We start from the raw sequence: 14,034 nt of genomic DNA on the forward strand, positions 1-14,034 counted from the left end.
TTGGTCCCCCCAGTGTTTGACATGGTCACCCTCCCAGCCATGCACAACAATGCCCCCTCTCCTCTGCTGCATTAATTAAGCTGCACACTCAAATTCCTCTGTGAAATTCCCTTTACATTGGTCCTGAGAGAAGAAGCCAATTCAAAAGCTGAAAGAGGCATTTTTGTTCAATTCATACACTTTTACTCTATACATTTTCCTTTTCCCACGACAGCTTTATTTTCTTTTTTAAGCACTTAGCTGCCTGTTTTTCCACAAGCCTTTAAACCTGACAAAAGGAAACCAACAAAGAGGGTCTGTTACCTGATGCCTGGGGTCTTTCTTTAAATTAGATAAAAGCCCCAAGAAGGTGCAATAGGAATTCAGCATTTGTGTGGGCTGGTGAGCCAATGGGAACTCTGCATGGATGAGGACAATCCCAGAGGAGAGGGAAGGGAAGAATGGCAGTTATTGCACCTCTGCTTGTCAAAAGGCAGAGTGGTGTTAGAGCCACCACAGGATGGTCTCGGTGCCACACTCCCAACACAAACAGCCCCTGGCTGAGCTATTGTTGCTGAGCTGCAGGAACACAGGCTAATAGGCATGCTGAACCAGGAAAAAAGAGCTTTTCCACCTTTCATTGAGGGGCAGGAGCTGAAAAAGCATTCTCTCAGAAGTGGCTGAAAGGATTTCCTCAAGAGAGGCAGCAATGAAAGCCAGGAGTCATTTCAGGAAGATACCTGGCTGCCTCAAGCTTTCCTGGGACACACACATGGCCAGTCTGGATTGCAGTGATCACCCAGAGCTTCTCTTGAGCAAACCCAGAGCTTCCACCATGATCTGCCCCAGAATACACTTATACTTACCTGAGACCCTGCACAACCCCTCACCTTTCCCTACACATCCCTTCTGCCCCTGCAGCCAAGGGCTCTGCACCAGCCCCTCACTGCCAGCAGCATTTCAGGGACCTGCAATGATTTCCCAGCCAGCTCCCCTGGAATGTTTAACCACCCCTGTTTATGACTCCTGCAAATTCCGATGGCACCTACCAGGAGCCCCAAATAAACAGCAGCACTGCCATGGAGTATCTAAGCACCACTAAAAATGTTATTTCAGAGTAGACTGACACCATTTACTCACCAATACCAGGGATATAGGCTGCCACTTTTATTCATGTGATGGTACTTTCACAGCACTCTAAAAATAAAAATGATTCAATATAAAGCAAAAATTACTTAACACTCACTGCCTGCCACAATGGGGAGAAGGTGGTGTTCAACAGCAGAACCATACTCGCTGCATTTACTTCTCTCATTTTGGAGAAAAGGAATGAATTTTCATGGAGAAGGAATGAATTATGTTAAGGAAAAAACACAGAATAACTTGTTCCTGCTCTTGTTCAGCAATAGCCAAATCTAAAATCAAATGCTTATTATATTCCTATTGATTAACAAAAACATACTTTCCATGGATTTTCTCAAAGCCAGCTAATTACCACACTTGATAAATATGCAGTCAATTACTAAGCTCTTCATGTTATCTTGTAAAAATAAATCCATAGGCAGTAGGTTATAGACTGCAGTTCTAAAAAACATTTTAAAAAGGAGCTTCCAGGAGAAGGACAATTATATTACACCAAGAACACAGTTGAGATCAATTAGAAACCACCATGATTTCCTCTGGGACACCAGCAGCTTCCCACTGATGGAAAAACCTTTTCAATTCCTTCCAAGTCTTGATATCCTTGTCAGATTTTTCACATTATTTGGGTAACATTCACTCATGATCTGCTTTTTTTCCCCCTACTGCTTAATATATACCATGGACTCCTTTATTGCCAGCAGATGAATAAAAGGGCTAATTATGAAGACTGAAAAGCTGCTAACTGTGCTTGTGATATGCCACATTATGGCAGGAGAAAATGCTGGAGCAAGCTTTCCCCTCCAGAGCTGTAATCCAGCATCTGATTGTTGTATTCAGAGTATTTCCCCTCTGAATCTAAAATGGAATCTGCAAGCAAACAATGAGCTGCCTCAGGGGACAACAGCCTCGTGCTCAGCTTCAATGCCAGGACTGCTTTGCTCCAGGAAGGAAGGAGCAAGGGACTTGGTTCTCATCTCTCTGCTCCTGCTCCAACACGGCAGCTTCCCTGTGAGACATGCACTCCTAACTCACCTGCTCAGCCACACCTGGCACTGTATGGAAGCCTCCTTTGTGGGACTTTCAGCACATACAGGTAAATGCATCTCTTGCTCCTTCTTGGCTCTTTTCCTGGGCTCTCATATCAGGCCTGACAGGCACAAAGATGATTCTTGCCCAGGCATTGTATATTTCCACAGAAAAAGAGCCCCACCTTGGTCAGGAGACAAATGGATTCACCTCTCACTCACACCCTTGCTCCAAAGAGCTCTTCAGGAGATATACCAGGGAAGAGCAGAGAGTGAAATCCCAGGACTGGAATCCCAGAATCTCTGGCTTCCTTCTAGGTCCTAAATATCTCAGCTGACCACTTTGTACAACTTTAGGGATCTGTACCAGCCCAGGGAGTTCTCCCCTCCTCATTACATGAGCGCTTGTCTCAGCTCCTGGCTGATGCTTGTACAGGAGATCAGATCCAGATCTCATAAACTTTAATCAAAATTACAAATAATCACTCATGCACTGTACCACCCCAGAGGCCAGCTCGTGCTCAGCTCCCCATGCAGCTCAGACATGGAAAACAAACATTTTCTACCAGGAGAAGCAAGCTGCACACTCTGCCTCTGCCACCATCCCCTCACAGAGACACAGCTGCTGCTTCTGCCTGGCCTTCAGCAGCATCTCTGGGGTCTCTGGCACTCCAACAAAACAAACACCCAACCAAAACACCTTCCAAGAGTTCAGATATTTCACTTGCTGCTCATTATGTGGTGAAGCTCAAATGCATCTTTCTTCTGGCAGGAGTCTGGGATAACCAGCCAGGTTAATACAGGATTGGTTTGGGAAGAACCTGCTTTCATTACAACATGCTGGGATGAGAGAGAAGAAACATTTTTTACTTCTTTCAGTCCTTACTGCAAAGGCCATAGGAAAGCTGAGCATGACACAGCTCCTTCTGAGCCCAGGATGCTCCAAAATACTCACTTTCCTCAGGAAAATGATCAGTGCAGAATGGCCCAGATAAACCTGGGGAAATGGAGGGAATCCTTGCACTTCCACCAGAGACAGAGAATTTTCAACTTATTTTCAGCTGGCTTGGGACTGGGGTTCCAAGGAAGCACCAGGCAGGAAACAGCCATCCCTTCCCATCCACTCTTGGAGCAAATTTAACCTCTCAGGTATGAGAGGACATAAGGGAAGTAAAAATAATACAAGACTGCAGGGAGCAGAAATCACCACCCACGCCTCTCCTGGCACTTGAACTTTCCAGATAGCACAGAAAGGAATTTTTTTTTAAAGCAGCTTTCAAGTTTAATGCCATTCTTTGGCTTCTTCTGACAAACCATTCCAAGCTCAGCAAGCTCATGTCATTACTTAAGCACAGCTTGCCTGCTTGGGAATGCTGTGGCAGGAAGTTTGAGTGAAGCAGAGAAAGCAATCTGCAGGAGCTGAGGGATTGGCATTCATTTTCCCCAAGCTAGCAAAACACAGGCCAGAATTAAGCTGACACTTTATTGACAATAAATCAAACTTTCCCCTAAATCCATAAAAATGAATCAGGCACACAATACCTTCACAGAGGATGAGCAGTTTAAAAATAAATACAACAGGGATTGAGGCACCTCGTTACTCCAGATCACTTCTACTCCTCAGTGTTTTCTCTCCATAAAACAGCAGAGGCTTTTACAAGAAGTTACTCCCTGAAATGATGAGCTGCAGCTTGAGCACACTGAGGGATTACCTCCACCCAGGAACTCACCAGGCTGCACCAAGCCCAAGGAAAGGCCTGGGATGAAGGAGGATGCTCCAGCCCCGGTGCAGGGCACACCCAGGCTGTGACTCAGGATGAAAGCAGCCCCAGCATTTCCCAGCTAACCTGGAACCTAAATTACCCTGTGAGTCAAAAGCACCAGCAGGGTGTGAAGTACAGAACTCATCTGGCCAGCAGGTAGCACTCTTTGTTTTCAATTTCTGGTCTGAAAACCAGACCTATCTTCCTTTTATTTTTTACTACCAGCTTTAAAAACATTTCAGAACAAGGTTATGGCTGGTTTGACTTTATTGTAGCAATAAGTGTTTTACTCTTCTACTGTTCATTATGTGTTAAAAAAACCCATTTACTGTGATTGTGATGATGTACAGAGCTGGTAAGGAACAACCACATAGAGCAGCTCCATCTAGAAGCAAATCCACAAAATTTCCTTAAGTGTTCTGAAGACAGATTTTTCAACTCAACAAAATCCAAGATGCCTCCCTTCCTGCCCTGCCCAAGCTCAGCTCCCATCCCATTCCACTTGCTAGAAACACCTAAATCCACTTTCTTCTCTCCCAAGCTGCTGTGTGTCACTCACTGGCAGCATTTGCAGGCACCATGGGGACAACATGGGGACAACATCAACAGCCAGGACAACAAAGGGAATGCAATGGGAAGTGAGTGGCTAAGACTGATGAATTAATTATTTCCCATTAGTCACCTCTGCTTGTCTCTGAGGGAGGTGTTTGCTCAGCATTCTTGCTCCTATTTGCTGTACACACCCTAAAATGCACCAAGCACGTGGAAGAACTAAAAGAAGAATCAGATGTGCTGAAAGAAACACAGGATGTTTTCAAGTTTTAAGCTCCCAGACAGGTGCTACTGCTTTTCTAATAACCAATTCAAGGAGTTTGAGACAGACAAGATGGTAACCTACAGCCATGAATTCACATGGAAACTACAGCCATTTCCAGGGAAAATGGAAATTTACGATGGAAACCTAAATATCAATTCACCTTCATGCTTTAAACACTAATGCCAGGGTTATTTTTTCCTCCCTCCTGCACACACTTCATATTGTTATTTTCTAAGCACAAGGGTACACAGTATTTAATTAGCAGCTGTCATCTAAGATATCAAAACAGTTTCACAATTTGGACATAAACCCCACACTCAAATATTTAACATTTGGGGACTGCAGTTCTTCATAAATGTCTGCAGAGACAAGGGAAGTTTTAATTTGACAAAAACCTGTTCCATTCTTTGAGATACAATGTGGGAGATCAAAAAACATGATCACCCACATCTCACCCCAAACATGAATCTCTAAATGGAGACCCCAAATATGAATCTCTAAATGGGGACCCCAACATGAATCTCTAAATGGAGACCCCAAACATGAATCTCTAAATGGAGACAAAAATCTCTAAAATGCAGACAAAAGCCTCCTGCTACACAATCAACACCAAATATTAAGGACACATCTTTCCAGACAAGAACAAGGTGTCTCTCTCCCACTTTTTGATTGCCAAAACCTCCCCAGGTACCACAAGTGTTTGTCTGCAACCCACAGGGAATTTGAAGATGGCAGAGATGAGCCCTACCCTGACCAGCAGCACCACATGGGGGCCTCAACCCCTTTGGAACCATTTAGGTTGGAAAAGACCCCTAAGATCACCAAGTCCAGCCTTTATTGCTGATGTTTTCCTTGCCAAAGCAACCTCCTTTTGTAGGTTTGGAAAGTGTTTCAGTTCAAGGTAATATTTCCCTATTAAATATAGGAGAAAGGCATCCCATCTGCTCTTCAGGGCTCACATCAGCCAGCTCTGCTACACTGCAACAGCATTTTGGGAAACATGAAAGGACTCAGGCTAATTTTGGGCTTGGAGCAGGAGACCTTCAGGAGATGTTTCCTAGCCCTGGCAATCAGAGCTGGGAAGTTTACAGAGCAGGTGAGCAGAGCCTGGGGAGTGCCAGCTCTCCACAGCAGCTCCCCTGCAGCACTCACTCTCTGGCTGCTTCTCGTTGGGGGTGATGGATCTCACAAAGTCCTGCGGGGTCATGAACACCTCGGACTCGCCGTGCTCGTTGATCACCTTCAGCGTGGCAAAGTACCTGAAGATTTTGTCTGGTGTGGAGTAGGCTCTGATCCTGTTCTCATATTCCATCACCTGAAATGAAATTCAGCCAGCATTAGATGTGCACTGTCCCTGCCCCATGCTGATTCTCAGTCCTCAAAGAGATTTGCCACAGGACAAGTTGCATGCAGAAACATAACTCTGGACTCTTTTGGCATAACTCCTTTCAAAGACCCTTTAAATATCCAGGAAAACTGGCCATATCAGCTGCTGATGTCCCAGGATGAAGAACAAACACTAAATTTATTATGAATAAATTTAGACTCTTCATGGTCGCAGAAGAAAAACAAATTCACAAAATCCCTGAAGGTGCTTTAAAAAGATGAGGATAAGAAAACACACTGGCATCACATTTGTGAATCTAAAGCAGCCCAACATCTTAACCACAGTGCTGAAGGGTTTGATTTGTGATTAATATATGAAGTAAAAAGTCTTGGAAGGCTGGGAGAAACCTTTACTTTCAAGCAGAGTCTTGGAAAAAATCACTTGGAGCCGCAGCTGGTTGCTCAGTCACCCAAGCTCATTTTTTCCTCTTTTCTATCACATTGGCAGAATTCCCCAGAAACTCAGTCCTCCCCACCAATCTGCTTCTTCCTAACTCTGCCAGCAGTGATTTTTTTTTTTTTTTTGGTACCTAGAAGCAGTTTCCCCTCAAACAGCTGGAATTAATCAAAGACAACGACAGCTTTTCTAAACAAAATCCCAGCACAAGGCCACAGGGTGGAAAAAGGCACACACACCTACACTCCATCATGTATAGCACAGAAAACTTTCCTCCTTACTTCAGCTCTTCATTCCTGCCTTATATGCTGTGTTAAACAGTCCATAATGCACTTGAAACCTGCAGCTGGCCAAGAGCCACAGGAGGAAAAAATCCCCTCCAAAGATGTGCTGCAAGAGAACAGGCAAGATCAAGGGTACTGCCAAGGCAGCTGTAGATCATTCCTGGCTTTGGTCCTGGCTCAGCCTTGTCCTTAAATTCCTGAACAACTTCCTCAGCCTGATGTTTATCACACAGAAAACACCCTCTCTAGTTTTTCTTACTTCTAGGATAAAAAAAAAAAACCCTAATGTTTCAAATCCCCCAAGCCAGGCCTTGGTAAAGCAAAGCCTCCCTCTTTATTTGCCCCAGATGACATTCCCTGGAATGACAACACCTAAAGCGTTCTCCCCACTCCTCTCTGCATCACCACAGCTCTTCCAGAATCCACATGTCCTTGTATCAACCACTGCAGGAGAAAGTGGTTTTTTCCCTAGGGCCTTTGCACCTCTAATCAACAAACCTAATCCCACTTTTATTGCTTCAGTCCACAAGGTTCTGCACAGCTAAGGGCATTGGAATGAGGAAAATTGCTTTATAGCCAAGCTCCAAGTAAAAGATGACACCCACTTTTCCACCTCTTTCTGGCTTTGTCTACTGCTCCCCCCTGGCAGGAGGCAGCTCCTTATGCCAAAGGGATCTCTCCACTTGTGGGTGCAGGCCATATCTCACTCCTGCCTGATCTCATGAATGACACCCCACCCAGCTTAATCAGCCAGAAACAGCTCAGTATTTTTACCTTCAAGGAAGGCAAATAAAACAAGGGCAGTATGAAACCCCAGACTGGAGCCAAGAGCAGACACCACAGACCAGCTCCCTCCATCCATGGCAACCCTTCAACACTGCCTGATTTCTAGCTGAAAAACCTCATTAACCAAATCTTCCAAGCCTGTGGTAAAGTTTCTTGCAAGGCTTTCCCTCAACCCAGCTGGGCACAACCCAACAGCCCCACTGCTGCACCAGAGACAGAGTCCTGACATTGTGCCACTAAAACCATGTTTCATTTTACCCCACTTGACTCCATATCCACAATGGCTCTTCCCTCTACATCCATTTTAATCCCCTGCCAAGATGCTGCTCTCAGGCTTGTTGCTTTCAGGTGCTTTTCTCCTCATGTTTGGAATATTTAGAGTATTACTTGCACAACAACAGCTTACTAACAACATGGGCTCAAAACCACATCTCCTGTCTCATTTTACAGCACAAAAATGCACAATGTGGACCAACAGAGTAGAATCTAAACTGCTTTTTAGCATCTCACAGGCTGCTTTCATCACAACTGAAATCTCACTTCTTCCACAAGCTTCCCTACAAGAAGGGAACAAATGCAGCCACACTCCTTCCCCTTTGCCTGCAGCTGAACCCGCAATTACATCATTCTTCGTAATGAGCTAATCAGCTGGCAAAAACTGACAAATGCTGCAGCCCATCCCTCTGGCTGCAAGGCTGGGTGCAACACGAAGCCAGGTCAAGAAGGGAGCAGCCAAGATGCTGCAAATGGGGAAAACCTCATTTATTTGTGCCTGTGCTGAACATCAAGTGGGTGCTAACAAGGGTGCCTGGTCCCCCAACACAAATGTGGAGTTAGGAGCCCATGTCTTTGGGTACAGACCATTTGGGAGGGGTCTTTGCACTGCTTCAAAGCCACCTGGACTGAAATTTATGCCAGGCAAGTGTCTCCTCTCCTGACCTCTCACCTTTCCCTAGTACAAACCAGTCCTTGATGCAAGGAAGAACAGTCAAAATTCTCCTCCTGCCTCCAGAAATGCAGCCTCAGGTAATCAGGCACCTTGAGAAAGTTGATATGACCCAAAGGGAAATAGCTCTTTTTTGCATTTATTAGTAGAGCATGTACTGGAGGAGAAAGACAAGTAAGTAATCCCTGCTGCTCTACAAGAGTGAAGGTGCTGTTGAGACTGTCAATGTTTATGCTAAGCCTCAGGTTAAAAAAAAAAAAACCTAAATCCTATGCTGACATGAAAATAAAGCTCTAAATTAACATCTCAAGGCACAGAGCACCACCAGGGCCTCCCTGACTATGCAGCAGCACACATCTTTACAGGGGAAATTAATTAGGACTCATTTTCTTTGTGCTTCCCCCTGTGACACACACCCAAATGAAGGCTCAGCACGAGGAACATCCCAAGGCAAGATACCTGCAGGACCCAAACACTGCCAGTACATCTTGATAAGTCAGCCCTAGTGCTGCATGCAAACACTTTTAGCAAGTTAATTAACACATCAGCCCGCCCCCATCCTGTATTACAGCTAATTAGCCTTCAAACTATATTGAGGCACTCAAGTAATCTTTTTTTCTTTTCTGCCCTACTGCACAGACAACATTGCCTGGGAAGCATCCACATAATCCCAACACCTGAGAGTGCTTTATGTTCTTTATATCTCAGCTTCCCCCTCTCACTGGATCACTATCTAAAACAGCAATGTCAAACTTAATTTACTGTTTCACCACTAATCATCACCTTCATTAAAAGCAACATTAGGATAACAAACAAGTGTTAAACACTTCCAATTAGGCTTAATTTTTTCACAAGGAAAATCCCACGCTATTTTCAATTAATTATGGGAAGAGCTGGGAAGAGTTTGTACTGTGGGTGCTGCTTTGTTGGGGTTTTCTCAAACAGACAGAGGAGTCACGAATCCCCGGGGTGCTGCACAGTCAGGGGAGCAGCACATCCGGGGAGCAGCCCTGATCTGAGTCAGGAGCAGGGCACACCTTCCCCTGACATCCGAGCTGGCCACATTCGCACAGCTCGGGGTGACTCACTGCAGCAGCTGCTGACCAAACACCGAGCAGGCACCGGGACAATACCTGGCACATCCTGCCTTTAAAGGAGCTTTTGCAACATTGGCATTCAGGCCACACAAGGCACGTTCTGTCTGGAGGCTGCAGAGAAAAGGCTTGTGTTGGCACAAAGATGGTGAGGGCTGTCCCCAGGGAAATTGCTGCTCCTGCTGTTGGAGAAGGCACTCTGGGATGGGAAGGGATCCAGGCCACACACTGCTCCCATCTTTTGGGCACACCTGGCTTGTGTCTCATTTGGAAATCATGGTCATATTCCTCCCTGCCTAGTTTGGGAAGGAAGGAGCTGGTCAGCACATCTCCAGCAACTGGAACAATAGTCCTTGCATGTAGAAAACTTCCTGAGGCTGCCCCAGCAGCAGCCACGTCACACAAAAATCAATCTTTGCACTCACTGTATTCAAAAGTAAGAGTGTGGGTGGAGGTGGACTGTGGTTTGCTCTTTGCAACCTGCCTCCATCTGCTAACACTGGAAAAAAGCAATAACCTGCTTTTCTTGAGTGGTACTGGCAAGAGCTGAAGTTGTCAGAGCACCTGACATGAAAATGAGCAAGAACCCACATTCCTGGACAATTCTGAATATCTCACTATATAACTTCACTGAGCTGCCACCAACAGTCACACCAGGAGAGAGTCTGGAGCCCCAAATACCACGAAGCACTTGAAATCTCAAGTTGTGTAATCTTTTCTGACCAGGAACCAAAATGATTCAGCAGCTCTAAAGGAAACAGCTCTTAATTTTTCATGGGAAGCTGTTAAGCCACTCTATATGACTACCCACAATTTAACAGCTAATGAGATGCAATCTCCAGAATACAGGCTTAAAAATAAGTATCAGAAGCAAGTCATAACAAAATGGGAGTAGATGCTCTTCACAACTCCTTTCTCGTCTTTGGTGCTGCAAAGATATTACATCATCCAACACTGCCCTATAAAACTGACATCCAGATGGGCTTAAAAAATAAAATACTGCTGTCTGCCAGCTCCCAGTTAGAGGACTCTGCCAGATCAAATTACACATCCTTTAATAACAGTGGTTTCAGACAGTGCCAAACCAGTTGCCACTTCTGAGGTGCTCAAAGCTCCTGGAACTCCCCAAGAGTGAAGGCAGGTCACAGAACAAGAGAGTTTATTACTCAAGTTTTCCTCCTCTTGAAAATGAAATAGCCAGAAGCATCAAGAGAGAGCCAGGACTAACCAAGAAGGGGGACTGAGCCTGTATTTCAACAAGTACATTTGCACAGAATAATGAAATGAAGAATTAAAGTACACCTTTCCTACAACCCTTCCTTTCACATTCACCCTCTACTTCTTCCTGCTCGCACTGGATGGACCCAGAGGCACACAGGCTGAATGGTTTAAAAGCTCTGGCAACAATTCCCTGCTTTGCATACACCATCCTAACAGCCATCAGTGCAGGAGCCTTGATTACCTTGGACATGTAAGTGGAGGTGGGAAAAGAGGTCTCCATTTCAGAGATCAGTGTACTGTGCTTTCCAAGCACACAAATTTCAACCTGCAAAAACTCATGGCTACACGCTGAGAAAGCAGGTTCCCAAAAGAGTGAGGTCCCTTAGCAAACACAGACAGGTACAGAGCAAGTTTTCCCCTTGCAAGTTTGGTACCTTGCGGTCCCTGAACCCCGAGCGTTTCTTCTTCTTCCCTTCGGCCGGCGCCTCCTCATCGCCCGAGGCCACTGCCCTCCTGCCCTCACTGCTGCTGCTGCTCTCCTCCTCCTCCTCCTGCTTCATCTTCTCCCCTGGCTCTGCCCTCGGGCCGTGTCTGACAGAGTCCTCTGCATAGGCCCTGCACCAGGAAAAGAAAACACCGGTTTAGGAAGTGACTGAGGGGTGCCACAAATGGTCCTGCCAGGCTCCACTGGTTACAGTCCAGCAGGGAGGGCTGCAAAGCAAAAGCAGAGAAGTGACCAGTCCCCTTGGAATGCAGTGAGCTTTCCCCTACTGCAATCAAATTTCCACCCCACATCAAACCCCAGACTAATGGCCACAGTAAGTTTTCCCAGTCCAAATCCCTCAGTGAATTATGACACCCTCTCCCAAAACCCAGACATGCAAGAAACCCTGGGAGAAAGGCATATCATACCACTAAATTCCACCTCTGCTTCCCCAAAAAGATGTATTAAGTGACAGAAATGTGTTTTACCATCAGCACTGCAGGATTCAGGATGAACAACCTTTTTGTTTCAGCTCAGCTGATTTATTTTCTATCTCCAGGAGCTGACAAGCTGTTTTATCCCCTTCTTCCACCAATGACTCTTCTAAACACCAGTGCTGCAGGATTTGTGACAACAAAACTGGAGCTGTTTGTCCTCAAGGTGCAAATAAAACTCTGGCAGAGCCCAGGACCCCTTTTCCCTTGCTGTTCAAACACAAAGATCTTCAGTCAACTCTGCTCATAGACTCCACACTTCAAATCACTCAGAATCAGGAGCAACTCTCAGAACTGCAACTGGCAACGGGATGATTAAATAAAAAGCAGGATAAATCCCTAAGCCAAACAATGCTCTGGCTTTCCCATGCTTTACTTGTAAAGCAGTTTAGAATGAGACAGAGCTCAGACCACATTAACATCAGTGAAATTATAATCTCTGAGGAGTGTCACAAGCAACACAGCCAACGGTTTGACAACATTATTTCTCTTTCTAAAGGACTCAAACAGCTCAGGGAAACATCCCAGCCTGCCCATAACTTAAACAAACCTGCCTTTACATTGCATTCCTGGTGATTTATTCTGGACTAATCACAGGGTATGCAGCTTACACACAGGTGTTGCTCCTTGCCCACTTTGGTACTGCCTGGAGCTATGAATGTGGTCATTTACAGCTGTGTGAGTTTGTTTTAAAAGAGCTGCCCTGGGAGAAAAACAAAAACAAACCAAGATTTTTGAAGTCTCCCAAGCTCTAAACAAAAGGCTACACATACTTCATCCTGCCAGTTTCCTGGAAAACACAGATGTGCTGTGTAATACTAACAGAAGAGCCTGTGTCTGTCTCCCCAGGAATCACAGAATCATGGAATGGTTTGGGTTAGAAGGAGCCTTAAAGATCCTCTCATTCCACCCCCTGACAGGGGCAGGGACACCTTCCACAGCTTGCAGCAATCTCAGCACATCAGCTTCCAAGAAGGAGCAATGAGGGTAAGCGATCCATCAATTAATTTAAATGCTACCAAAAGAAAAGACAACTCTCTCCTTATCAGCATCCAATAATTCACTGACAGCACAGAACAAGACAGATGGGAATGGGCTAAAGAACTGCAAACTCCACAGTACTGGTGGGAAGAAGACACTTCATCATTTATGGAATGGTTTGGGCTGGAAGGGATCAGCTCAGACAGGGATTCAGAGGTTTCTGGTCCACAGTGGGACAGAACACAGCCCCAGCACAGGGGTGTGATGTAATAAAGTACACAAGTGTTCAGTGAAGAGCAGTATTAATCCTGACTTTTTACATTAAAATGGAGCTTGGCACACTTCCTGTTCTGAAAAGGCCCTGAGTCTCCACAATTTGCTGATATATATTTGTGAGCCTTAGAGCAAAGCACCATCTCTATGGCCTCACTGAACCAAACTCCCAGAGACAGGACCCAAACCAGGTCCTCCACAAGGATCTTAAGGGAGGGAAACTCTTTCCCCAGAGCAGTCCTGCAGCTGATCTGTCCTGGAGAGCTTGAAGTCCATGCTGGCACCTGTCCTGAAGCCTTTCCTGAAAGTTTAATCAGCACTGGCACACCCTTGAGGGGCTGTGGGTTTGGCTGAAAAATGCAGCTGCCAGTGAGGCTACACCAGCAGCACTGACATGGAAGGCTCTGTGCAGGCAGGACACCCATCTTAAGCAGCTCTGAGGGAACCTCTTGGGGAAAGGGACAGAAAAGCAACAGGAAATCAACTGCCTATCTCCACAACTAAGGTGTTCCATAGCAAACAAGCTGGAGAAGAGCTGTATCAGGAAAGATTTGCTCCTGTAGTGCTTGACTGACAGCTAGCAGCCCAGGGAAGGGATAGATGAAATTGAAAAATCAAACTTTTCCAGCACATCCCACGCATTCCCTCAATCCATCAGGCTGTCAAGTCAGTTGCTGCAGTGATACAGACGGAGGCTGTTTGAATACAGGCAGCTTTTTCCTCCCTCTGGTTTATCCAGGTAATGAACTCTGCTCCACACTCAGATCACCATCCCAGCATCCAGGAAAATGAGCTGAGGAGAAAGGCAGAGTCTGGAGGCTGCTTCTCAAGCAAGGTTTAACAGCTATTCCTGAATTAACCACTGAAGGAGCAGCTCTCTATGTGCACCTTCTCTGTGTATTTTACCTCCCTCTGCTGAAATCCCTGGCTTCCAACAACTGCAGCTTCCATACTCAGCCCA

General features: G+C 45.6%; 1 protein-coding gene across 3 annotated transcripts in view; it reads right to left on the minus strand.

The window, feature by feature from the left end:
• Window positions 1-14,034, minus strand: part of MICU1 (mitochondrial calcium uptake 1) — a 92,929-nt gene that overhangs the window by 61,391 nt on the left and 17,504 nt on the right. For all 3 annotated transcript variants that reach the window (XM_074544364.1, XM_074544362.1, XM_074544363.1), the window contains 2 exons: window positions 11,276-11,456; window positions 5,880-6,042 (listed from right to left, as the gene is read on the minus strand). In XM_074544364.1, coding sequence (XP_074400465.1) covers window positions 5,880-6,042; window positions 11,276-11,401 — 289 coding nt within the window. In that variant the 5' untranslated portion in view covers window positions 11,402-11,456. The remainder of the gene's footprint in view (window positions 1-5,879; window positions 6,043-11,275; window positions 11,457-14,034) is intronic.

Source organism: Zonotrichia albicollis, chromosome 7 (genome assembly GCF_047830755.1).
Source record: "Zonotrichia albicollis isolate bZonAlb1 chromosome 7, bZonAlb1.hap1, whole genome shotgun sequence".
NCBI lineage: Eukaryota > Metazoa > Chordata > Aves > Passeriformes > Passerellidae > Zonotrichia > Zonotrichia albicollis.